This window comes from Panthera tigris, chromosome D3 (genome assembly GCF_018350195.1).
Source record: "Panthera tigris isolate Pti1 chromosome D3, P.tigris_Pti1_mat1.1, whole genome shotgun sequence".
Taxonomy (NCBI): domain Eukaryota; kingdom Metazoa; phylum Chordata; class Mammalia; order Carnivora; family Felidae; genus Panthera; species Panthera tigris.
This window is the reverse complement of record NC_056671.1, coordinates 44,250,799-44,278,490: the sequence shown is the minus strand read 5'-3', so window position 1 is coordinate 44,278,490 and position 27,692 is coordinate 44,250,799. Positions and strand designations below refer to the sequence as shown.

General features: G+C 35.0%; 1 protein-coding gene across 5 annotated transcripts in view; it reads left to right on the top strand.

Annotated features, from left to right (window-relative positions):
- Positions 1-27,692, top strand: part of ESCO1 (establishment of sister chromatid cohesion N-acetyltransferase 1) — an 80,879-nt gene that overhangs the window by 27,898 nt on the left and 25,289 nt on the right. For all 5 annotated transcript variants that reach the window (XR_006210062.1, XM_042962695.1, XM_042962693.1 and 2 more), the window contains exons 4-9: positions 8,037-8,139; positions 8,377-10,510; positions 14,980-15,094; positions 17,627-17,687; positions 18,975-19,089; positions 22,250-22,381. Coding sequence is in view for 4 of the 5 variants with exons in the window: in XM_042962695.1 (XP_042818629.1) it covers positions 8,963-10,510; positions 14,980-15,094; positions 17,627-17,687; positions 18,975-19,089; positions 22,250-22,381 (1,971 nt within the window). In the remaining variant the exon portion in view is untranslated. The remainder of the gene's footprint in view (positions 1-8,036; positions 8,140-8,376; positions 10,511-14,979; positions 15,095-17,626; positions 17,688-18,974; positions 19,090-22,249; positions 22,382-27,692) is intronic.

Here is a 27,692-nt window from a genome sequence, read left to right as displayed (position 1 = left end):
AATTGCATCAATTATGTAAGTAGCTTATACTGATGCCTGTTTGTTGGAGTGTTCAGTCTATTGATACAGTGTTGACAATTAATTTTATATTTATTTGTGTCTTTGAGCACTGGTGCATGTGTATCTGTTCTATAAAGTGCTGGAAATGGAATTGTTTGAAATTTAACATTTATAATTTTGATAGATACTGCTTGATTGTCTTGCATAGACATTGAATTATATGCAATAATGTGAGACTACCTGTCACAAACCTTTGCCAGGACTATGTTGTTAAACTTCCTGATCTTTGGCCTGATAGTTGAAAATTGGTATTTTGTCTTGGTTCTAGCTTACATTGTTATGTTACTATCATACCAACCATGTGTGGTTTCTTTCCTGTGAATACATTATGGTGATTACTGTTTCTTTTTCTTGCCGGAGTATTTCCCCAATTTCGTCTCTCAAACCTGTCTTCTGAATTTTGTGACAGGGTTTGAAAGTCTTTCCCACTGTGAAAATAAATATTATAATTTCCTACATTTAATCTGTTTATGTTTTAATTCTTAATTAATTTTTAATGGTTAAATGTTTTCTGCAAAATACCTCACTCTTAACCATAATTGCCCAGATGGTTTCCTAATTGTCTTGACACCAACCGTGTTATTCATTTATTTATTTATTTATTTATTAACTAAAAAAAATTTTTTTTAATGTTCATTTAGTTTTGAGAGAGACAGAGACAGAAAAAGACAAGAGTGTGAACAGGGAAGGGACAGAGAGATAGGGAAACACAGAATCTGAAGCAGACTCCGGGCTCTGAGCTGTCAGCACAGAACCTGACATGGGACTCAAACCCATGGGCTGAGAGATGGTGACCTGAACTGAAGTCAGGCGTTTAACTGACTGAGCCACCCAGGAGCTTCTGTCTGTCTGTCTATCTGTCTATCATCTAAATTTTCGTTAGTTAAATACAGTGCAATATTGGTTTCAGGAGTAGAACTCAGTGACTCATCACTTATATACAACACTCAGGGCTCATTGTAACAAGTGCCCTTCTTAGTACCCATCACCTATCTACCCCTCTCCCACCCTCCTCCCTCCATCAACCTATAGTTCTCTATCATTAGGAGTCTCTTGTGATTTGTTTCCCTCTCTTCTCTCCCCGCTCCCCTTCCCATGTGTTCATCTGTTTTGTTCATTTTTTTTTAATGTTTGTTTATTTTTTGAGAAAGAGACAGAGCGTGAGTGGGGGAGGAGCAGAGAGAGGGGGAGACAGAATCCAAAGCACACTTTAGGCTCTGAGCTGTCAACACAGAGCCCAACACAGGGCTCGAACTCACTAACCCCAAGATCATGACCTGAGCTGAAGTTGGATGCTTAACCAACTGAGCCACCCAGGCATCCCTCATCTGTTTTGTTTCTTAAATTCCATGTATGAGTGAAATCATATGGTATTTATCTTTCTTTGATGGACTTACTTTATTTAACATACTATGTTCTAGCTCCATCCACGTCGTTGCAAATAGCAAGGTTTCTTCTTTTTGATGGCTGAGTAATATTCCATTATATGTATACACCACATCTTCTTCTTTTTTTTCCCCACCTTCATTTTTTTTATTCTGGGCATGTGCTTTGCTGTATCTGGACTTTTGGCATTGCAAGCAGTACTCAGTGCTCAGTACTCAGTTATGTGAAGATTGGAGCTGTTTCCTCTGGGATAATGGATTGTTTCTTAGCATTGAATAATTGGAAGGAAGTATAAGGTCATGGAATTCTAAACCATCCCATTCCTATCCCTCCAATCTGACACTAGATGATGGTTTCAGCACCTTGAACTTTCCCCCTCACTGAATTATATACATAATCCAACTCCTCACATGTTGTGGAGTTTTTAGGATTGCCAGGTGAAATGTATGACTTTTATCTTCTTCTTTTCTTTTGGTAATACTGAGACCATGGGAAGAACATTTAAAATCCATGTTCATTTTATGTAGAAGTTCAAGAAGTTCACATTTAATATACATTTTCTTTGCACAGTCTTTATATGCAGAGCTGATTCCTAGTACTTTCAGGCCTCATACTATCTATTTTTATAACATCTGTACCTGGGTAGGAAACAGCTTAGCACTGGTATGTTACTGTAAATCAATAGGGGAAGTGGAGGTTGTTGTGAAATAGGATTCAAACTGAGTAGGTACTTGGAACATTAAAGTTCAGAATACTCAGTTTGGGGGGGGGAAGACCATAGGTGCGTAATAAATTATGTACAGTCCATCTCTATTTTTCTGCTTTACATCCAATTACCAGTGATATTTTCCTCCCTTACATGCATTTACTTTAATAACTACCCTAATGTGTTTGTGCCTGTCCTTGAAAATATATTTACCCTTGTAAAATATGTAGCAAACTGAAACATAGAAATACACACACAAAGATATACAACATAGTACACAAAGTATTACTGAACAACTCAATGAATTAAAAAAAAATCCAAAAAACTTAGTAACTACTGTCCAGACCAAGATAGAGAATATTAACACCACAGAAATCTGTACTGTGCTCCATCTCAATTTTTACCTCCTACAGAGATGATTACTATATGACTTCTATTAACATTGGTTGGTTTTTCTTTCTTTCTTTCTTTCTTTCTTTTTTTTTTTTTTTAAATTTAAACAAGTTGGATCTTCCTGTGTTTAATTTTTCTTATCTGGTTTCCTCATTCAACATTGTAGTTATGAGGTTCACCTTTTGTTATATACAACAGCATTTTGTTCTTTATTCATTTCTGAATAGTATTCTAGCATATAAATTTATTTATTGAATCTAGTTTCAATTTTTGGCTATTGCGAATAATGCTGCTAGGAACATTCTTGTACTTGGATATAGTCATTTCAGTTTAAAAGTTAGCAATGATTGGAATTGCAGGGCCATAGCTTAGGTCTATGTTCTGCTTTAAAAATTTTTTTTTTTAAAGAGAAAGACAGAGCATGAGCAGGGGAGGGGCAGAGAGAGACAGGGAGACACAGAATCCGAACCAGGCTCCAGGCTCTGAGCTGTCAGCACAGAGCCCGACACGGGGCTCGAACTCACAGACCATGAGATCATGACCTGAGCTGAAGTCGGACGCTCAGCTGACTGAGTCACCCAGGCGCCCCCTATGTTCTGCTTTAGTAGATACTGTCAAACAGTTTTTCAAAATGTTTGTACCAATATAAAGACCAAAAGCAGTGCTTAAGACTTTTTGTTGCCCCAACATCTTCTTTAAAAAAAAAAAAAAAAAAAAAAAATTTTAATGTTTATTTATTTTCGAGAGAGACAGAGACAGAATGTGAGTGGGTTAGGTGCAGAGAGAGAGGGAGACACAGAATCCGAGCAGGCTCCAGGCTCTGAGCTGTCAGCACAGAGCCCGACACGGGGCTTGAACTCACGAGCTGACTGAGCCACCCAGATGCCCCAGCACCACATCTTTATCCGTTCATCAGTCGTCAGTGGAGATTTGGGCTCTCTCCTCAGTTTGGCTATTGTTGATAATGCCGCCCTAAACCTTGGGTTGCATATACCCCTTCAAATCTGTATTTTTGTATCCTTTGGATAAATACCTAACAATGCAGGTGTTGGATCGTAGGGTAGTTCTATTTTTAGTTTCTTGAGGAACCTCAGTGCTGTTCTGCAGAGTGACTGCACCAGTTTTCATTCCCACCGGCAGCCCAAGAGGTTTCCCCTTTCTCTGCATTCTCGTCAACACCTGTTTTTTCTTGTGTGGTTAATTTTAGCCATTGTGACAGGTATCAGGTGGTATCTCATTGTGGTTTTGATTGGTATTTACCTAGTGATGAGTGATGATGAGCATCTCTTACTGTGTCTGTTAGCTGTCTGGATGTCTTCTCTGGAAACGAGTCTATCCATATCTTCTGCCCATTTTTTAACTGGATTATTTGTTTTGTGGGTGTTGAGTTTTGGTAAGTTCTTTATAGATTTTAGATACTAACCCTTCATCACATATATCAATTTGCAAATATCTTCTCCCATTCTTTAGGCTGCCCTTTAGTTTTATTGATTGTTTCCTTTGCTGTACAGAAGCCTGTTATCTTGATGAAGCCCCAGTAGTTCATGTTAGCTCTTGTTTCCCTTGCCTTTGGTGACACACCAAATGTTGAATAATCTTATCTTCATTAATTTGGAAGTAATTAGATTCATACTACCTTTGTATGTAATAACTTGCTTCATGCACTTGAGCCTATTTTTGGCGCAAATCTTGCATTACTCTCCTGTTTATCGATGTGTGGGAACTAAATTGTTTTTCTTTTTTAAAAACTTTTTTTTTTAATGTTTATTCATTTTTTGAGAGACAGAGCATGTATGGGGGAGGAACAGAGAGAGAGGGAGACACAGAATCTGAAGCAGGCTCCAGGCTCTGAACTGACAGCACAGAGCCCGATGTGGGGCTCGAACTCACAAACCATGAGATCATGACCTGAGCCGAAGTTGGATGCTCAACGGACTGAGCCACCCAGGTGTCCCGGAACTAAATTGTTAATTATTACAACTAAGTGACACAAATCTACACCCATTACTTTTTTTTTTTTTTAAGTGTTTGGAATTCTTTTTTTTTTTTTTTTTTAAGTTAATTTTTTGAGAGACAGAGCACAAGTGGGGCAAGGGCAGAGAGAAGGAGAGACTGAATCCAAAGCAGGCTCCATGCCATCATCGCAGAGCTGGATGCAGGGCTCAATCTCACAAACTGTGATTTCATGACCTGAGCTGAGATCAAGAGTTGGCTGCCCAACTGGGTCACCCAGGCGCCCCATACACCGCATTACTTTCATTTTTTTTTTAATGTTTATTTTTTGAGAGAGAGACAGAGAGAGAGAGGGACAGAGTGTGAGTGGGGGAGGGGCAGACAGAGAGAGGGAGACAGAGAATCCAAAGCAGGCTCCAGGCTCCGAGCTGTCAGAACAGAGCCCTATGTGGGGCTCAGACTCACAAGCTGTGAGATCATGACTAGAAGCGCAACTGACTGAGCCACCCAGGCACCCCATACCCCATTACTTTCTAAGTTGATTTGTGTATGTGTGTTGTTATAAACTGGTATGTGATATTTTCTTCTATTAGGTATTTCAGCTAATTGTTATTTAAAACTTTTTATTTAAAATTTTTTTATTCACCTTAATGAATTCACATACTAATAATTTTTTTCTTTTCTTTTTTTTTTTTTTTTTTTAACGCTTATTTTTGAGACAGAGAGAGACAGAGCATGAACGGGGGAGGTGCAGAGAGAGAGGGAGACAGAATCGGAAGCAGGCTCCAGGCTCTGAGCCATCAGCGCAGAGCCCGATGCGGGGCTCGAACTCACGGACTGCGAGATCGTGACCCGGGCTGAAGTCGGACGCTTAACCGACTGAGCCACCCAGGCGCCCCAATTTTTTTCTTTTTTTGCCCTGCAAGTAATAATTTGCATGTATAATATATATGTGGTCAAGATTTTTTCCCAGTCCCTAGAAGCTTGAGGGACATCTTTTTCTCCTCATGATATACTTTATAACATTCTTTTTAAATCCATTGTGCTAGGTGCTCTGGGCCCTTTTAATCTGGCAACTCATTTCTTTCTCTTTTTTTAATTATTAAGAAAAATTTTTTTAATGTTTATTTCTGAGAGACAGCGAGTGCAAGTGGGGGAGGGGCAGAGAGCGTGGGAGACACTGAATCTGAAGCAGGCTCCAGGCTCTTAAGCTGTCAGCACAGAGCCCAACACAGGGCTTGAGCCCACGAACTGTGAGATCATGACCTGAGCTGAAGTTGGACGCTTAACTAAACCATCCAGGTGCCCCTGTTTTTCTCTTTTCTTTTCTTTTTTTTTGGGGGGTTGGGGATGGAGGGATGAGGAGATTATCCTGGTTTTTCCAGGTGGCCCAAGGGTTTTTTTTTTATTATTATTTTTTAAATTTATATCCAAGTTAGCATATAGTGCAACAGTGATTTCAGTAGATTCCTTAATGCACCTTACCCATTTAGCCCATCCCCCCTCCCACAACCCCTCCAGTAACCCTTTGTTCTCCATGTTTAAGAATCTCTCATGTTTTGTCCCCCTCCCTGTTTTTATATTTTTGTTTCGCTTCCCTTGTGTTCATCTGTTCTGTGTCTTAAAGTCCTCATACGAGTGAAGTCATATGATATTTGTCTTTCTCTGACTACTTTCACTTAGCATAATACCCTCTAGTTCCATCCATGTAGTTGCAAATGGCAAAGATTTCATTCTTTTTGGTTGCTGAGTAATATATACATATATTCATGCTTCTGCATGTCGCTGTCCAGTTTTCCCAACACCATTTGCTGAAGAGACTTTTTTCCATTGGATATTCTTTCCTGCTTTGTCAAAGATTATTTGGCCATAACGTTTGTGGGTCCATTTCTGGGTTGTCTATTCTGTTCCATTGATCTATGTGTCTGTTCTTGTGCCAGTACCATACTGTCTTGATGATTACAGCTTTGTAATACATCTTGAAGTCTGGGATTGTGATGCCTCCAGCTTTGGTTTTCTTTTTCAAGTTTGCTTTGGCTATTCAGGCTCTTTTTTAGTTTCATACAAATTTTAGGGTGGTTTGTTTTAGCTCTGTGAAGAATGCTGGTGTTATTTTGATACAGATTGCCTTTTAATTTTCTTCTTATATTTTGTCTCCTATTTGCCATATCTGTCTTTTTTGTTTGACTTTATATGAGATCTTCTTACCGTCATCTTCTAATGCTTTTATTGACTTTTTAAATTTTTTGGTAGTTTTAATTTTCATGTGTTCCTTTTTTTTTTTTTTTTTTTTTTTTACTGTGAATGTTCTTGTATATTTGTTTCATGGATGGATTGGCTTATTTTTAGTTTTTGGCTCTGCATAGTTTGTTTTTGCCAAGCTATTTATTTCATGTTTTTTCATTTTAAGGTTTTTCTTATGTATATGGTTATTCTTGTTTATTTGCTCAGGGTTACAAGTGAGACACTAAAAACTGATTTGAAAGTTTTGTGTGTTTGGATGGTAGACGGGCTGGTAGTTTCTTGACTGTAGGGTGTGAGAGACAGAGAGAGGGTGCTTGTGCTTATGGACTATGGACTACTACAGACTGCAGGTCCTATCAGTATTTTTTTTTGGATCTTTTATCTCTAGGCCTGTCAAATTCATTAGAAAACCATCTTCCCGGAAGGTACAGTCTTGGCTGCCTCCTCTAGGAGTCTCTTGAGTAGGCAAAAGAGAAGTTTAGGTGTAGGGAGTGGGTTTCAGCAATCACTGTGTGTACTCCTACTTATTCCTTCTATTGTCAGTATGATACTTCTTCCCTCAGCTGTCCTGAGTCCCCAGACCAAAGAAAGACTAGCACCTTTCCGGGTGCTAGTAATTGGAATGGCAGTCTTGGAATCTTTCTGTGTTTTTGAGTTCTTTTTTCATCCTCATCTCTGGCGGAGCCTGATACTTCCAATTACTGAGTTTTTGGAGATTCTGTGGTTTTAAGTAGAGCTACTTCTCAGTTTCCCCATTTCTAGCTTAGGATTCAAGTTTTCTTGAGTCTGGAGGTTATTATTTATCATTCTTTGCAGCTTACATATTTTTATTTTCACCATTTGCTCTTTTATTTATTCTTTGGATTTCTGGTTTTGTCTTGTTTTAATCTATTGCTTTTTTAAAGTAGGTTTTACATGAGAGTAGAGGTAAATGTGTGTTTAAATCTGCCTTTTCAATTGTATATCAGTGTTTTTCTGTGTACAAGTAGTTATTTATGTGCACTCTTTTTCTTCAAAATAGGATTTTACTTTACCACTTTAACCTATTATATGTACATATTATGAATTGCATTTTTATTTTTAAACTTTTTTTCTACGGCATGAAATGGGTAGTTTACCTCAGGTTAGAAATACTAAAGTTATTGGTATGTATAAAGTGAATTCTGAAGACTAATGGTAAGACAGGGTAAAATTGTGGAGTGTTGTATATAATGGGTGGTGAATGAATAATTTGCATATTTCCTTTGCACCTTTTAAACATTTTAAAATACACTTTCTTTTCCCCCCTCCTTAGGTGCTGTGTAATGTGTTAAGAGGATATTTTAAGGAATGATTTTGTCAAATTTTCATGAGTTATGGTGGCTGAAAGATCAGTTCTATCTTGTGGGAAAAGAATTGTAAGTAATATCAAGGAATAAACTGATTTTCGACTATTGTGTATTTATATAAGACAAGTCATTGATTACTTATAAGAATGTAGTTGGGATACTTTTTTCTATTAACTTTAAATTTATAGATTAATTAAAAAAGAGAAGTTAGATTTTACATAAATCAGATTATTTCTGTATAGTATTAGCATTGCCATATTTCTTGGATTGTACAAAATTTAATTTTAATTTTTTTTAATTTTTCAGAAATGGCAGCACAAAAGGAAATCTATATTAATAGAGTATTTTATTAAACTAAAAAGGTTAGATAAGAACTTTAAACTAACAGTCTCAGCAAACAAGGAGAGAAACCTACTAGCTGTAAGACATGTTTCAAATGAATCGAAGTCCAGTAACTGTAGACTTCAGAAGAAAAAAGTTTTCAAAATCTTTGTCAAAACAGGTCAGTGATAAATAACTCCTCCAGTAATAGGGCTAGGCCTGAAAACCATAATTAATTGAAAAATTAACAAAACAGTTTGAACCTGAATTAACTTTTTTTCATAAAAAATTATAAAAATATCAAATTAGAATTAAATTTTCCTCAGATTTCTATTGCCTTGCCCAAAAGTAAAGCAAATATCTTTTAGCCTTCATACCAGCTTTTCTCATGTCCTAGGGATGACTGAAACCTTATTTGAAGCAAACCAGTATTTTTGTTGAAAATGTACATCAGCCTCAAAGTTGATTTTTAAGACCTTCTCAGAATAATACTAGACATTCAGCATTCACACCTACCAGGACACAAATATCCTCTCAAATACTACTGAGAAAAGGAGGACCTTACTCAGGAATGATGTCCATTCAGGAGAAATCAAAAGAAAATTCCTCCAGTGTTATTAAAAAAAGTGAAGATAAGAATTTAGAAACACAAATTCAAGGTTCTCAAACAAATCTGGCAAAAAAATCAGGCCCCAAGGAAACTATCAAATCACTGGTTAAATCTTCTAGTGAGAGTAAAATAAATCAATCTGAATTAGGAACATGCATGAGTACAAGGTCAGCAAAAGCGGCATCCAATGATAAAAAAGCTAGCAAGTCCATTAATAAAAATATGGTGACTGTGAAGGGACATTCACAACAAGAATCTACAAAAAAGAAAAAATTACCTCAGAAAAAGTCAGTGCATGGAACTCCTAAATCAAATGAACAGTTTAACCGGAGGTCACAGAGACTTCAACAGTTAACAGAAGTTTCAACAAGGTCTCTGCGTAATAGAGAAATTCAGGGTCAAGTTCAAGCAGCTAAACAGAGTTTGCCACCAAGAAAAGAGCACTGTAACAATACTCAAAGTAAATCTAATAAAGTTAAAACAAGTCAAAAACATGTGAAAAGAAAAGTACCGGAAATAAAGTCTGACACTAAAGAGGATGAAAATCTAGTAATTAATGAAGTGATAAATTCCCCCAAAGGAAAAAAACGCAAAGTAGAGCATCAGACAGCTTATACTTGTAATTCTCAGTGCATAAAAGGATCTGAAAAGTGTCTTCAGAAGAATACTAGAAAAGAGGAAACAAAATCTGTGCCTGTAACTTCTGAGATAAAAAGATCAAAAATGGTTACTTCAGCAGTCTCTAAAAAGAATGAGATGAAGAAGTCAGTTCATACGCAAGTGAATACTAGTGCAAAATCCCAAAAAAGTCCACAGCCATCAGTGCCTGAACAAAGTGTAGATAATGAGCTGGAGCAAGCGGGAAAGAGCAAACGGGGTAGTATTCTCCAGCTCTGTGAAGAAATTGCTGGTGAAATTGAGTCAGATACTGTAGAGGTAAAAAAGGAATCTTCACAAATGGAAAGTGTAAAGGAGAAGCCTACAGAAATAAACTTGGAAGAGACTAATAATGAAAGACAAATACTTCATCAGAAGGAAACAAATCAGGATGTTCAATGCAATCGTTTCTTTCCCAGTAGAAAAACAAAGCCTGTGAAATGTATATTAAATGGAATAAACAGCTCAACTAAAAAGAACTCCAACTGGACTAAAATTAAACTCTCAAAATTTAACTCTGTGCAGCAAAATAAGTTGGACTCTCAAGTTTCCCCTAAATTGGGCTTAATACGAACCAGTTTTTCACTACCAGCCTTAGAAATGCATCATCCGGCAACTCCTAGTACAGTTTTAGGGACAAAACCACCTGATGACAAAAATATAGGTTGCCAGCAGGAAGAAACTAAAGAAATTAATTCTGAAGAAGTTAAAGTTAATGATGTTACAGTTGAAATTAATAAAACTTCAAAAAGGGCTTCTGAAAATTGTCATTTGGATAATCAGATAAAACCACCTCCTGACCCACCGTTGGATAACCAGATGAAAGATTCTTTTGAATCAACACCAGATAAGGTAATTTATTTTTATTATGCACAGTAGAGTTGCAGGAGTACCTTCTTATTAAATAAGTTTTACAATGTATTTTAGCTTAAGAATCAAGTTGTAAAAGACAGGAATCATTTGTTAAGGTAGCCTATTCAATTTTAACTCAGTCTTGTAGTGAGACGACTAACTTGACTCCTTTAGAGGTCTCACATTCATGTAAATGCTTCTCATTGCTTTCTTATTTTCACTTTTCATTTTTATTTTATGTGAAGCATAAACCTGTTGAATTCTGGCTTTTTTTTTTTTTTGTATTTTTTTGAGTATAATTGACACACCACGTTATATTAGTTTTTGGTGTACAACATAGTGATTCAGTATCTCTTTATGTTCTGCTTTGCTCACCACAAGTTTAGTTATCACCTGTTACCATGCAGTGCTATTATAATATTGTTGATTATATTCCCTATGCTCTACTTTTTATTCCCATGACTTCTTCATTCCATAATTGGAAACCTGTATCTCCCACTGCCCTTTACTCATTTTGCCCTTTCCCATACCCCCTAGCTTTTCTTTTTCATTTAACACACCGATTTGCTTTTTCTATTAATTGCAACTACAGAAACTATGTTTCATAGTGACTAAAATATAGAAAGTAAAGTTGGGCCTTGTTCTGACCAAATTGTTAAAATTAATTTCAGCTGGCACAAATCAGCCCCTTTTTTTCCACCTGATAAAATTTAAAAATTAAACATTTATTTCTGGTAGTAGGGAGCCTTTCAGTTTGACTTGTGTGACCATTTTGAACAGTTGGGCAAATAAAATGTCTGAAAGATGTAAATAATTCAGTCTTCAGTTTTAGAGTAAGATTGTAGTGGTGAAGAATTTTAAAAATGGTAAGTTGAAAAACAATCTTGAAAAAAAGGAAAAACAATCTAATAGCTAGAAGAAACTTTAATGATTATCTGAGGTAGTTTGAAACTATAAAAGCAGCTGAGCTGATTTTTCCCGCCAAATTAAATCATAGGTAAAATACCAATATATAAACCTATAAGAAATTTTTTATGTATAAAAAATGGAGCTCTATGATACATATGTGAAAAACTTCACTAATTTGTTTCAATTGTTTTGTGATGAGAAAACTTAGAGCAGTGGAGGAATGTAATTTAGGTCACATGTTTGGGGACACAAATAGGATTCAATTTTTAGGTGTTCTGCTTCTCAGCCCAGCATTTTTTCTACAATTGCATACTTTGAACATTAGAGCACTTGAGAAAAAAGTCATAATGAGTAGAGGGAAAAGTCAAGTCATCCTAAGTTTTAGGAATGATTTAAAGTTCCTTTTGGAGGCATTTTGTTGTAGGAGCAAAGTTGAATGAATGAGGAATCTGGGCTTCTTGCCAGAAGCCATGAAAATAGATCATTGTCTATTCTCATGGACTACAAATCAAATTAAAAAGGGAACAGATACCATATGGTACTCTTAGATTTTATTTTCTGAACAAATGGGAATGAAAGCATCAATTAGAAGATAATTATTCAAATAGTGACAGTAATTAGAAGTAAGTAGTGACTGGTAGTGTAACAAGGGTGGTTTACATCAGAGATGGAGTGGCTTTCTTTTCAGGGTATGTTTTGTCAGCAAATTGATAGCTATAGTCCAGGTGTATCTTCTCCTGGAGTATATATCTTCAGGAGTTTATCTTCTAACTCCTTGCTGCATAAATGCCTGTCAAAACTCAGTTTGTGGGATAAGTCATGAGAATAAAAGGTACAATATAGGGAATATATAGTTACTGGTATTGTAATAGTGTTGTATGATGATAGATGGTAGTTACACTTATGGTGAGCATAGCATAATGTATAGAGAGGTGTTGAATCACTATGTGTATACCTGACATTAATGTTAACATTGTGTGTCAATTAAAATAAAATTAAAAAGAAACCCTCAGTTTGTGGACAGTTATATCGAAGAATAAGAAATGTAATCCTTTGGAGTACTAGAATAGAGATGCTTACTTGGACCACATTATTTTGACCTGTAATACTGTTTTTATTGGAATGTGCTTTGGATTTATACAGTTTCTCTCAAGGTGCATTATGAGAAACTGTCCTATGAAACTTGTGTTAAAAATTTTATTTACATTTATAAATTCTTGACTATTTTAAACATTCAGAATACTATAGAAACTTAACATACTCTTGTTTACCACCCAAATTTGAAAAAAAAAAAAAACCCAACATTTTATTGAATTCAGGTCTTTTAAAATAAGAAAAGTATGTTACAGATACAGGAAAAGACCTTATCTCCCTCTTCTTTCCATTCACCTCTCTTCCCAGAGTTAAAATGAGTTTGTGAAGTTGGTGTGGATCTTTCCTTTTTTGTTTTTATGATTTCACTATTTATGTATATCCATAAAGAATACTTAGCACTGTTTGTGTTTTAAATGTTTACATAAATGCTAGCATAGTTTGTGTATATATGTGTGTGGTTTTTGTTTTTGTTTTGTTTTGTTTTTTGCTAACTTGGTTTTGTGCAAGTTGAAAGCACTTTTAGGTTGTTTCTCTTCTTTTCACCAATACCACTGATGCAATCACTTTCACAGAGTGATCAGGAATGTGGTAATTATGTTAGTTCATGACATAGTTGAGTGCCTGCTATGTCCAAGATTTTGTGCTAGGCTCCAGAAGACAAATGTGTTCTGCCTTTAAAGAATTTACATTGTAGCAGTCACTTAAGAGATTTCTCTTTATTCATAAGCACTAAGAATTGTGGCAGCTTTGTTCAACCATCACAGCAGCTTTTGGTTAATGACATAATAGCCTTTGGTTAACACTGCCTCTTTGTTAGTCAGAGGAGAGCTTCATAAAATTATCACTATAGTCTACGCTATGGTTTCTATTATTATCTACATATTACAGGTGAGGGGAATGAGACTTAGGAATTTAAGTAACTTTTACCTGAGTGACATTTAAGTGGTAGAGCTAGGATTTAAACTGAGATTGTCTGGTTTCAGAATCTAGCCATTTTATACTTGGGGAGGAAGGAGAATATAAAAACAAACCCTGTATCATATGAAATCTTTTTCTATGGCTGCTTGTAATTTTGCTGTCAGTTTCAGCAGTACTGAGAAATGATGATGTTTGATAGGGCTTCTCTGAATTCTTTGGGCTGAATTTAAATTATTTGAACTTTATGAATTTTAAAGCCCAATTATTTTGTGATTCTTTTTTTAAGCCAGTAACTTCCTAAATTCCTTCCTATTTAATGGAGATTAATTAGTCATTGCTCTTGTTTTTAATTTTTCTGCTTTGTCAGTGATAAAACTTGTTCACTTTTTCAAAAATATTCAAAATAATGTTACATAGTTGAGTGGAATAATCACAATACAGATACAGCCAATGTTGGATAGAGCTTGGAATATTATTTTCTTTTGGTAGTTATTATCACCTTTGATAGTGTTCTGATTTAGGGGATTTTGGGAATACAAAAATGAATAGAATATCTTTGCTCTTAAGAGTTATAGAAGCTTGGGGTGCCTGGGTGGCTCAGTTGGTTAAGCGTCTGACTTCGGCTCAGGTCGTGATCTCGCAGTCCATGAGTTCGAGCCCCGTGTCGGGCTCTGTGCTGACAGCTCAGAGCCTGGAGCCTGTTTCAGATTCTGTGTCTCCCTCTGTCTCTGACCCTCCCCTGTTCATGCTCTGTCTCTCTGTCTCAAAAATAAATAAACGTTAAAAAGTTGTAGAAGATGAATCAAAAACAACCAATTGAAAATAGTAATAAGGACATGAAAGAGGTAGAGGTGAAGAAGATGGAAAATTATTCTAAACTTGGGAAAAGGGCATGGAGAAACTTGGCAAAGCTTCATAGAAGAGGTTAATATTTAAGTAATGGGTTGAATTTATACAGGGGGAGAGGTTCTAGATTAGCATTATCCAGTAGAAGTGTAATGTGAACCACATGATTTAAAATTTTCTGGTAGCCACGTTAAAAAAGAATGATAAACTGGTAAGATTAAAGTATTTTATTTAACCTGTCATATAGAAATACTTTCATTTCAGCATATAATTTTATAAGTAGACCTATTTTACTTTTTTGTAATAAGTCTTAAAAATCTGTGCTTTATATTGACAGTATAATCTCAAATCAGTCATACTAACTACATTTTAAGTGCTCAATAGTCAGGTGAGGTAGTGGCTACTCTATTGGACAGTGCAGGTTTAGATGGATGAAACAGAAAAAGTATAGAACCAAAATATATCTGTGGGATTTGCAAGTTCTTCGGTGTAGCATGAAGGGGAATAATGGGAGCTGATGCGGAGAGGGTGGTTGTGGGAGAGATCATGAAGAGACTCTTAAAGCATATCAGTGTGAATTACCCCAACTATGAAGTATTATCTTAAATTTTCTTAGTATGCATTCACTGAAAGTGTCTTGGGATGAGTCCCAAAGATTGATATGAAAGCAAGTAGTAACAATTTGAATGTTGTATGTTCAGAATTTCAGTCTGTGTTTGGAATCCAAGCTTCAAAACAATCCCGTGGGAAATACCTCTACTGTTTCAGCTTCACTCAATCAAGCAAAAGTTGATACAGGAGACAATAAATTTCCAGGTAAAACTTTGAAACTATCATTTGGTTTTCTCAGTGTTCAGAGATATTTTTGTCAGTATGATAGGAAACAATATTGACTACCAAATAGGCCAGTTAAATCCTTCTGAACCATATTGCATATGTTTTTCAAATGTGTAATTATCACCATTCTTTTTTTGTTTTTTAAAAATCTTTATCACCATTCTTCGGGGCAGAATTGCTTCTCTTTCTTACCTTGTTTAAAGTACTTAAGTATGGGGGCACATGGGTGGCTCAGTCAGTTGAGTGTCCAACTCTTGGTTTTGGCTTAAGTCATGATCTTAGGGTCATGGGATTGAACTCTGCATTGGGCTCTGCGCTGAGTGTGAAGCCTGCTTGAGATTCTCTCTCTCCCTGCTGTATCTGCCCCTCTCCCTTGCTCATGCTCTCTCTCTAAAATAAAGAAAAAACAAAGTACTTAAATATGACTCTTTGACTTGCTACCAGAAGGTCTTTATCTTAAATCTTTTATTTTGTTTGTAACTTACTTTCTGGAGAAGTATGTCTTAATGAATTGCCTAAGTTAGTGGTAGAAGCTTATTTCTCAAATACAGCTGATTATTTGTGCTTTTCCACTTTAGATTCTTATCTTCAATCCTGAGTTACTCAGTTTTCCATCTTAGTGATTTTGTTTTTGAAAGGATTTAACAAATGCTGCAGGGGCGCCTGACTGGCTCAGTTGGTAGAGCTTACTTAAAAAATAAAAAATTAAATAGATTCTGCAATTTGTGCAGTTATACCATACAAAGATTTTTTTCGTAACCTTGAAAACATCCTTGACAGTACATTATTTGAGCTGTTGGGTGAAGATTTGCTTACCATTATCAGATGAAGCACAAGGGCATATGGAAAGAAATTCCAAATTCCTCATTCTTGTTTCTCTCTGCTAAAGGAAATACTTAGAGTAGTATACTGAAGTCAGATAATTTCTTCTATTACGTATTATTTAAACTTTTTGTGGAGGAAGGGAAAGCACAATATAAATATGAGAAATGCAGTTATTTTTTAGAAAATAAAATGAATTATTGCGTTATTTATTAATATTAAAACTTCAGAAACTATAATTTTAAAAATTACAGTATAATATACAGTTTTATATTAGTTTCAGGTGTATAATACAATGATTCAGCAATTCTGTACATTACTCAGTGCTCATGATAAGTATACTCTTAATCTCTTTCACCTATTTCATCCATCCCTCACTCATCTCCTTTCTGGTAACCACCAGTTCTCTATATTTAAGAGTATTTGTTTCTTTTTTCCTTTGTTTTGTTTCTTAAATTCTTTCGTATGAGTGAGATCATATAGTACTCTATTTGTCTTTCTCTGACTGACTTATTTCACTTAGCATTGTATGCTCTAGCTCCATCCATGTTGCAAATGACAAGATTTCATTCTTTTTGATGGCTGAGTAATATTCCATTGTATATATGCCACATTTTTAATCCATTCATCCATCAATGGACACTTGAGTTGCTTCCATAATTAGGCTATTATAGATAATTCTGCAATAAACATCTTTTTAAATTAGCATTTTGTATTCTTTGGTAAATACCTAGTAGTGGAATGACTGGATCATATGGTAATTCTATTTTTTATTTTTTGAGGAACCTCCATACTGTTTTTTACGGTAGCTACACCAATTTGTATTCCCACCTGTCATGCACGAGGGTTTCTTTTTCTCCACATTCTTTTTTTTTTTTTTAATTTTTTTTTTAATGTTTATTTATTTTTGAGACAGAGACAGAGCATGACTGGGGGAGGGGCAGAGAGAGAGGGAGACACAGAATCGGAAGCAGGCTCCAGGCTCTGAGCCATCAGCCCAGAGCCTGATGTGGGGCTCGAACTCACGAACCGTGAGATCGTGACCTGAGCTGAAGTTGGACGCTCAACCGACTGAGCCACCCAGGCGCCCCTTTTTCTCCACATGCTTGCCAACACTTACTGTTTCTTGTGAGACTTCAGGGTTTTTTTAAACGAAGCGGTGTTCCCATTTATTTCCATGTAGAGATTATATAATTATACGGGCATTTATACAATTTCCTATGTTGTTCAGTGCTAGTAATTGGTGAAACTAGAGGCAAACTGTTAATCTACCATTGGATTTCTTTGTGACTCTGTAGAACTTTTATACTTCTGAAGAGTAATTTCTAGGAAGGGGGCCTAATTTTATCAAATGGTTTCATTAAAAAGAAAACATTTAGAGTTGCCTGGGTGGCTCAGCTGGTTAAACGTACGACTCTTGATTTCTGCTCAGGTAATGATCTCACGGTGTGTGAGATTGAGCCCCAACATGGGCTGACAGCATGGAGCCTGCTTGGGATTCTCTCTCTCCCTCTCTCACTCTTTGCCTATCCCCTTTCACATGCTCTCTCTCTCTCTCAAAATAAGTAAATAAACTTAAAAAATTAAAACATTTAGTGTATTCTTTTTTCTTCGTAATGATTTGCAACTATTAGATGGAGAGCTAGTACAAAGCTTAAGGTTTAACTCATCTTCTTGATTAAATTACAGGTTCAACTCCCAAACAACACACTATACTCAGTAACCAAACATCTAAGACCAGTGATAACAGGTAAGACATTAGTTTAATACAAGAGTAAATATAGGAACAATTGAAAGATAAACTGAGGCTTTTACAGTTTTTGTTTATTTGAAAATCAATTCAAATTGGGCAGCATTCAGTGTGGCAGATAGAAAGGAGCTGCAAGGAGCTGTAACATGAAAGACTTATAGGCAGAAAGGAGTGGGATTAAGGAAAGTTATAACTGGTGGAAAAAATGGGTTGATTATTGCAAAGTTACTTTCCTTTAGGGGGAATGGCAGATTATCATTAGGGCAAATTATCTAACTAGTGCTGATTAAATGATTCCTGATTGACTGGTTAAAGATTCCATTTCTAGAAGAGCCAAAACTAAGTCTTGATTTGGTAATGTGGGGCTTAGCATAAGCAACTACATTTTGGACCTGTTGCCTTGTTTTTAACAGAACTTTAGGATTTTATACTTCCAACTTTTGAGTTTGGGATATTTTTCCTTAAAAAGTTGTGCTAATAATCTGGTTTTTCACGTAGAAAGAAAATTATTTTCATAAGTATTCATTTCATTTTACTTTTTCTGTGCCTATACATATGTTTTATAGTTTTTTTTCCCCCTTAGGGTAATATGGGCATCTTTTCTACCTTAATTACCTCATTCTTTTAAATCTGCATTAAATTTCATTGTGTGAATATTCCATTGTTTATTTAACAATTCTCTACTTCATAGACATTTTGGTTGTTTCTTATTTCTGTCCAAAAAAGTTCTTTAATAAACATATGCATCTTTGCCCGTTTGTATTACTATATCTAGGATAAATTAATAGCTATGGGAATTATCCTGCATTGCCATATTTTTGTCCGATGTGTGTCTTTTTATACTTTCAGCAACAGTATTTTGAGAATTCACTTTTCTGCAAACCCTTGAAGTACTGGTATTATCAACATGTAAAAGTGTTTTAAGTGTTTTAGAAGCACTTGGTTCCGTCTTTAATGTCAAAATTAAATTAAATCTGACTTACTTTGCTTTACAGATTACTAAAAAACAGTATTTAGGACAAATTGTACTGACTCAGATGGCTAAAACTATGAAAAACTTGAAACTTACTCAAACTATAGTACAGCAGTTTTTTGTTTATTTGTTGAAAATCAGTAATTTTCTTGGGTGTTCTCCCCTTGATTTTTAAAATGTTATTTATACCCCCCTTGGAATTGAGATTTGTGAGTGTCGTATAGAGAAAGTTTTTTTTTTTATTTTTAGTGCTTTGAAGTGATAATAGCTCTATAACATTTAATAGTGTGATTTTTTTTTTTTTTTTTTTAAAGGGAGACACCACCAAATCATTCTTGGCCTAAGTGTAATTCCCATTTGGAGATAACAATTCCAAAGGACTTGAAACTAAAAGAAGCAGAGAAAGTTGATGAAAAACAGTTGATCATAGTAAGTATCCAACTTGACCTTTTTGGTGAAGTGTTGTTATAATCACCTTTCTTATGCACATTGTTAAAGAATAAATTCATTGCTTTTTTTTCAAAGAGGCTTGTCACCATAAATCGTCATTATGGAAATATTCCTGGTATCATTAGAAATCCCCCAACTTGAACCCCAGTAGTGAGTTCCTCCTATAACAAATAAAAACTCAAATATCCATACTCTTAGTTTTATTTACAACAGATTGATACTTTATATTTGTTACTTTTTTAAAAAAATTTTTATTTATTTTTGAGAGAGAGAGAGAGAGAGAGAGAGAGGGAGGGAGGGAGGGAGGGAGGGAGGGAGGGAGGGAGGGAGGGGCAGGCACAGAATCTGAAGCAGGCTCCAGGTTCTAAGGTGTCAGCACAGAGCCTGATGCAGGACTCAAACCCACAAACCGTGAGATCATGACCTAAGCCAAAGTTAGGTGTTTAATGGACTGAGCCACTCAGGAGCCCCAGATCTGTTACTTTCTTTAATATGTCGTTTGATGTACTTTGTTTTAGTAGTTGGTTTAAATATTAAAATAACATGGAGCTTAATACATAAAATGATTTTAAATATCTGTATTTTAGTGTATATTATAATTTTTAAACTGTGTTTTACAGGAAGATAAACCAGTAGTTAATTTGAAATAGAACTTAAATACAGTTTGGTGACAAGTTGAAAAAGAGATATTTTGATTGATGAAAAAACCTAATTTGAGTAAGCGAGCACACTATAAAAAAAAATGAAGGAACCCAAAATAATAGGAAAATTTAATGTACTTCCAGTCAACATTATCAGTAGGATTTGGTGGAGTAGACTATTGATTCTAACTTTAATATAGGAGAATAACTTTGTAAGAATTGTCTGCAAATTTTTGGGAAAGGTTAATCGGGAAAGTTTCATTAGAGTTAATAATGTTTCTGTTGTTAAATCAGTATGGTAGTGAAACAGGATTAGACTAGTAGAATATAGAGCAGCACTGTCCAATATGGTGGCCACATGTAGCTGTTGAGTATTTGAAATGTGGCTCATTAGAATTGAGATATGTTGTAAGTGTAAACATAGTTACTGCATTTTAAAGACTAGTATAAAAAAGGGAATGTAAAGTATTTCACTGATAAGTTTTTTTTCTATTTAGTACATGTTGAAGTTAAAGTATTTGGGATATGTTTTGTTGAATAAAATACTAAAATTAATTTCACCTGTTTTTGCATTCTTTAACATGGCTACTGGAAAATTTAAAATTTGTGGATTGCATTTCTATTCAGTTCTGGTCTAGAGTTGATGAAGATGATGATGTTAATGGTCAGGATAGCAGCTAAATCATTGTTCCATGTACTCCACTCATATTAACTTAGGTAGGCCTCAGTTTTTAAAGTATGAGGTAGGTACTACTATTATCTCCCATTTACCAATTAGGAAACCAAGGAAGAAAAGTGTGCTCAATACTGTGAAAACTGCTTGGTTGCAGAGATATTTGTACACTGGTATACATCATTCATCATAGCCAAAGGGTGAAAGCAACCTAAGTGTCCATCAAGGAGGAATGGATGAACAAAATGTGTATACATACAATGGAATATGATTCAGCCTTAAAAAAAGAAATTCTGACATGCTACAACATGGTTGAACCTTGAGGACATTAAGCTAAGTGAAATAAGTTAGTCACAGAAAGACAAATACTGTAAGATTTCACTGCTGTGAGTGTCTAGAGTACTTACAGAGACAGTAGAATGGTGGTTTCTAGGAGCTGGGAAGGAAGGTAGATCGAGGACCAATTGTTTAATTGGTTTAGAGTTTCAGTTTTGCAAGATGAAAAGACTTTTGAAGATTGGTTACAGAACAATGTGAATATAATAAAACTACTGAGCTGTACACTTAAAAGTCATTAAGATAGTAGGGATGCCTAGGTGGCTCAGCTGGTTGAGTGTCTGACCCTTGATTTCAGGTGGGACAACGTGGGATTGAGCCCCGCATTGGGCTCTGTGCTGAGCGTGGAGCCTGCTTGAGATTCTCTCTGTCCCTCTCTACTCCTGTCCCCCATTTGTGTATTCCCCTCTCTCTCAGATTAAAAAAATAAATTAAGATGGCAAATATTGTTATATATATATTTTTTGCCACAGTTATAAAAAAAATTTTTTTTTAAGATTTATTTATTTATTTATTTTTGTAGAGAGAGAGAGTGAGCAGGAGAGAGGGGCAGAGGCAGAAGAGAGAGAATCCTAAGCAGGCTCCACACTTACTACGGGGCCCCCACACAGGGCTTGATCCCATGACGCTGGGATCACAACCTGCGCTGAAATCGAGAGTCGTACAGTCATGCAACTGAGCCACCAAGATACCCCTACTTGATCCTAGTTCTAAGACACTAGAGATGCTGTTATCTTAGATCTTTTTTTTTTTTTTTTTTAGTAATTCAAATTGTACAGTTTTAGAATAGAAAGAGTAAAGGGATTATTAGTTTATTATTCTTAAATTTAGATCATATTGCTGAAAATTTCTTGTTGAATAAGGACAAGAAAGAAAACATTTTGTAAACAGTTACGGTTCTATAGCACAAGTGAATTACTGGAGAATGGATGATTGTACTTGTACTTAGTTAATATGAAAAAAATTTATAAATTACTGTTAATAATTTTTAATAATTAACTGTTTTAATAGAAAAATTAATATTACCTTTTCTCATGAGTTTTTGGTAACATCAAAATATTCTTTTTAATATTTATAAACTAGAATAAAACCATTAAAGAGAACATACTTTTAAGACATTAAAAAAGGAGTCTGTGAAACACAGACTAAGCTTTAACAGTGTAATTATTGCAGATATAAAAATACATCTTCATTCTCATTTATAGAGTATTTCCTGTTGAGGGCTTTAGGACTAAGATTGTAGTGTTAAAAGATATTTCTGAGTTCTTCTTAGTTGCTATTAAATGCTGTGGAGTGAATGGTCAGATTACTAAAATTAAGGACTTAATAAAATTACACATTAGATTTCACAGTTTAACATCTTGTTAATTAACACTGAACATTATTCATTGTAGATTAAATACTTCTCACTTGATGTTCCTGTTATAGCTTTAGAAGCTGAATTACTCCTTTGGGAGGGAAAAACCTTTTGTTTGTTTTTTATAAATAGGATGCAGGACAAAAAAGATTTGGAGCAGTTTCCTGTAATGTTTGTGGCATGCTCTACACAGCTTCAAATCCAGAAGATGAAACACAGCATCTGCTCTTCCACAACCAATTTATAAGTGCTGTAAAATATGTGGTAAGTGAAATTCATGAGTTCTAAAATGCAGATAATTAGGTCAGCATCTTAAAGACATGAATTGCCAAATTTAAGTCATTGACAAATTTTTTAGGAAATAATAATATATACAAAACCCTGGTAGTATGTATACTGGCTTATTTTAAAACAAAGCCGAACATAAAACCAGCTAACTTTATTCTGGCTGGCTTGTGTTGTGGGATTTTTTTTTATTTAAGGTACATATTTAAAGTAGTTATTATACCTCATCTCTTCTAACAAATAATGCTATTCAATTTGAGTATTTAAAAATTTTTCTTTAGTGATTATTATTAACTGTTGATAAGCCTTTTTAATATTCATAATAGCTTGGCACAAGTTTTTATTTGAGGACTGATAGTGATATATATATTATACCAAATAGATGGTTTTGGAATTTTTATTTACCTTCTTTTTGCTATCATGAGAGTTTTTCTTTATAAAATTAAAAAAAAATTCTTAAAGGTTAAGATCTCAGAATTTGTTGTATACTTAAAAAAAAATCCCACAAAGCAAGTACATTTTAGTATATATTTTAGTGTATGTGTATTTGAGACACGATGGGTATTATTTAACAGTTTCTGGAAATTGCAAAGTTTTAATCATTTTGAACCATTTCAGATATCTTGTGAAATTAGTAATTTAATGTAATTGCCGTTTACCTATATCTGAAATGGAATCTATTTTTTTCCTATACATGTTACCTTCAGTACTGTACACTCACATTAATAAGACCTCCAGGATATCTGAACTGAGATCACCAATTCATTTCATATGGATTTTTACATAAGCAACAGATGTTGGATTTTTTAAAAGATCTTTATTGGCTTCAGTTAAATTCTTACCCTTATCTTTGGTTGAAGGGTTCATGTTGTTTCATTTATCCAATTAATTCTAGGCAAGATACGTAGAGTTTTCTTATCTTTTCTTTTTTTTTTTCTTTTTGGGGTCTTTACTGTGGTGATTCTTTATATTCCTTATTTTATCTGCCATTGCCACACATACCCCCTTCTGTCACTTAACTAAATGCAGTATGAACTGTGTGGACGTGGAGTATCTATAGCTAGATACTGATTTATTGTTTGAAATTTGTACTTTCCAATTTTACTATATTAATGCTCTTACAACTTGAGAAAAATAGTTCTATCAGATAGCTAAAGTATAGAATACTATGGGGCAAAAACATTTCATTTAATATACATAAGTCTCATAGAAGTTCTCATTTTACATCATCTGATTCTTGTAATCGCTTTTGTAAAATTGTAAGAAGATTAGGTTTAAAAGACTTAATTCCTCATCTTAAGAGAACTTCTTAATTTCTGAGAGAAAAAGTAGTTAATCAGGAAATACGCACTCTGCTCTTCCACAGTACTGAGGGAAGCTGGTTTATGGAACAAGGTGGAGTCATTACCTTCTAAACAAATTCTGGCTCTTGAAAAGCTATCAAGCCATGTAGCAACTTAGGGAAGATTGATTCCTACCCCAGCCCTACCCCTCCTCCCACCCCACCACTTTGATGGGACAGAGCTATGGGTTATTTTATTATTTTTGAAATAAGCTCAAGAGAAGGAATTGAGTTTAGCAGTTGGCCGACCTTTGCTAACATCAAGATCAATATTTTTCTTTTGCTGTTTTCAAATGCAGATTATACATAATCTAAGACTATAGAAACTCCTCCAAAACATTGTAGCATTCTTATGTAGTGTATGGCGAGAGGATAAAAACATACATGTTATGTTGAAGATGTTCTGCTGTGATCACAGCTCTCGATTTTGGATTGGGACATTAAACATTTATTGGGCACCTAGTATGGTGCTTTGCATTATTGTACACTTACAGGGCAGCTAGTGTTGGCTAGTGTTGTGTTTTTGCATCAAGCACTTTTTTTTCCTTTTTAAAAATTGAGTTATAATTGAAGTTTAATCACTTTTTAAGTGTTTGAGAAAACATCTGTTTTTTTTTGATACTGATTTTATCTGTTTATGTTTCCTGGAGAGAAGCACATAGAAAGAAGTCATTTGGTGTTCTGGCTTTAATTAACTTTAAATGACAATTTTTGGGGACTGGAAATAAAGTTTTGTTCTACTTAAGACCATTTGAAAATAGAATAAGTTAGACCCAATGAGAGTTTTACTTTTTAAATTTTAATCAAATGTTTTTAAGGAAATAAACAGCTTTTCCTTTGGATAAAAATTTTCTCTTAGATATGGTAATAATCTGTGACAGTTAAGAATGGCTAAAGACCTTTACAAAAGATCAAAATGATATTTAAATTATTTAGTTATCATAGAAATTGATGCCCACAGAGCCTTTTTTTTTTTTTTTTTTTTTTTTTTTTTTTTTTTTTTTTTTTTTTTTTTGGTTGGCAAAAATATTTTCTTTTTCTTTATCCTTTTTGGTTTGGGGGTAGGGGAAAGAATGATGATGCTCTCTATTCCGTACCCCATCTGCCTCATGGATACCATGTGAGGAAATTCTTTTTATCTAACTTATTATAAGCTGTTTAGGAAGGAACTTGTTAATGCTTCAGGGGGAGCCTGGACTCTGGTTTACACTTAGAAACACTTCAATTTCCCTTGTTGAACTGAGGTACTCTTTACTAAAGGTGTGAAAAGAAAGCAGGAAAAATTCTTCCCAGAGCAGTGAGCAATGTTGCCAGGCCTGGAGCCTATCCAAAACTCAGTTATATTTTGAACTTTAAGTAATGTATTTGGGTTCTTTGCAGAGAAATTTCTAACTTAATCCTTTTGTCCTCTATCCTTCCTTATCTCCTTTGAATTAATTAACACCTGACTGAATAAATGCTCTGTGGAGGGTTCTACTCTCGGAGGTATAGGATATGCCCTTGCCTTCAAGGTTAGGAGCAAAACCTGAAAGAAATGAAAAGTTAGCAAGAGATTTATGTAACTACTAAAGCAGTAAGTCAATACTAATTATTTAAATTCAGTTATAAATTAGCTTTGCAGTTCGGAAGTGATAATTTGGTAAAGCAGTGATCAGAAGAGCAGTGATTTTTCATCGGTGAGGAAAAATTAAGACTTGAAATTTTTTTTTAAATGGACAAAAGGAGGTCATCTGTGATTGATGGCATAGTATAGCCAATGAGAAAGCTTAACATCTGTGTGGGGAATAATGAATAATTTTTGTTTGTTTGTTTTTACTGAATCAGATTTTTGTAGGTAGTAAGATTAGAAAAATGCATCAAATCAGATTGTGATACTTTGATTTTGATGCCCTTTGGCCTTTTTTCTTTCTGTTCTTTCAGATGTTGAAGAATTTTGAGAATTGTGAATGATACAGTTAAGTTTAAATAATGATCAAATAATATTTTGATAGAATGTAGGGAGAGAAATAATATTTTAGTGACATATAAGGAGAGAGTAGTATGTGTATGTGGTGTGTGTGGTGTTGGATTATTAGGGCATTCGTAGAAAAGGGGAAAATCAATGATCAGAACAACTGAAGGAAGATTTGACAGATTTCTGATTGGCTACAGAGCCACACTCTCCAGCATTGTAATACTAAACCATCAAAGTAAAAATGTTGTTCCTCTTCATGGGAGGGGATAAAAGGTACAGCAAAGGGAATAATAATGAATGGTATTGTAATAGTGTATGGTGACAGATAATAGCTACATTTGTGAAACTTGCATAATGTATAGAATGTATAGAATCGTTGCACCTGGGTGGCTCAGTCGCTTCATAAGGTAAGCCCTGTATCGGGCTCTGTGCTGACAGTTCGGAACCTGTTTGGGATGCTATCTCTCCTTCTCTTTCTGCCTCTCCCCTGCTCACGTGCACTCTCTCTCAAATAAATAAACTTAAAAAAATAGTTGTTAAAAATTACCCAGTAACTCTTGCTGAGTCTTTAATTTTTTTATGTGAAATTTGAATACATATTTATTTCTATATACTTTTTCTGTATTCCTTTTGAAGGTGATTAGGAAAGAGGACACTGGGTGTTAAAGAGAAGTAAATAGAGCAGGAATAGAGATTTTTAAATCTTGGGAATGGAAAAGGAATCTGAAGCAAAGTAGCACTGGCCCTTAGAACTGTACTGTGGCATCACTGGAATAGGGAGCAGGTATATTTGTAGGAGGGACTGAGAGGTCAGAGAATGGTCTGAGTTTCGTTGAGTGTCTCTGCTTAAAGATAAGGCTATATATCAAGTTTGTTTGTCTCTTCTCTGATCCTGATTTTTAATTTTTCTACTTTGTTGCATCTTTTTAAAAAAACATTTTTTAAATGTTTATTTATTTTTGAGAGACAGAGAGAGAGAGAGTGTGAGCAGGGGAGCGGCAGAGAGAGAGAGGTAGACACAGAATCGGAAACAGGCTCTAGGCTCTGAGCTGTCAGAACAGAGCCTGATGCAGGGCTCAAACTCAAGAACCATGAGATCATGACCTGAGCCAAAGTTGGATGCTAAACTGATTGAGCCACCCAGGTGCCTCCTACTTTGTTGCATCTTAAATACTTAGAGTATTGTGGTATATAAATATAGGATGGGAGCGGGACTTCCAAATCTTAGAAAATAATTTTGCTTTGGAATGGAAGGCCACATAGTCCGATGTGGGACTTGATCCCACGACCCCGGGATCATGACCTGAGCCGAAATCAAGAGTCAGACGCTCAACTGAGCCACCCAGGCGCCCCCAGTTTTTCAGTTTTTAAAAAGAACTTATAAACTCTCAGGAGGGAGAATTTATAATGTATCTAGTGGCAAACATTTCTTTAATCTGTTCTTCTCTACTTTTCCCTATTTCCGGAAGTGGTGCCACCCTGTAACTCATTTCCTTAAACTGAAAACTTCCGAATAATCCTTCAGTTTTCTTTTTGCACTTCTTATACTCAACCCATTAGTAAATTCCACCTTCAAAATAGATTCCAAATCCTCCCACTCTGTCATGTCCATTGCTTCCTCTCAAAACCAAGCTGTCATCATTTGACCACTTGTGTAATGCTTTCCTAACTGGTTTCCCAGCTTCCAGTTTTGTTTCCCTACAGTCTTTCTCTATGGTGCCTACAGCCATCTTTTAAAACTTAAATCTTCAACTGGGGACATGAAATATATTGTGATATATTTGATACAAGTTAGGCAAAATAAAACTAGCAGTAATGTACCTCAAAATGTAAAAAGCAGTCCAAATTTAAATTCATTGTAGCAATTAAAGATTTGTTAACTAGGATTGCATATAGAATTATATACCTAATTAAATTTAGGTGCTAAAGTGGTTCATTCCTCATTTAGAAAAATAGTGAAAATAATTTAACTCTCTTTCTTACCATTTGTAAGA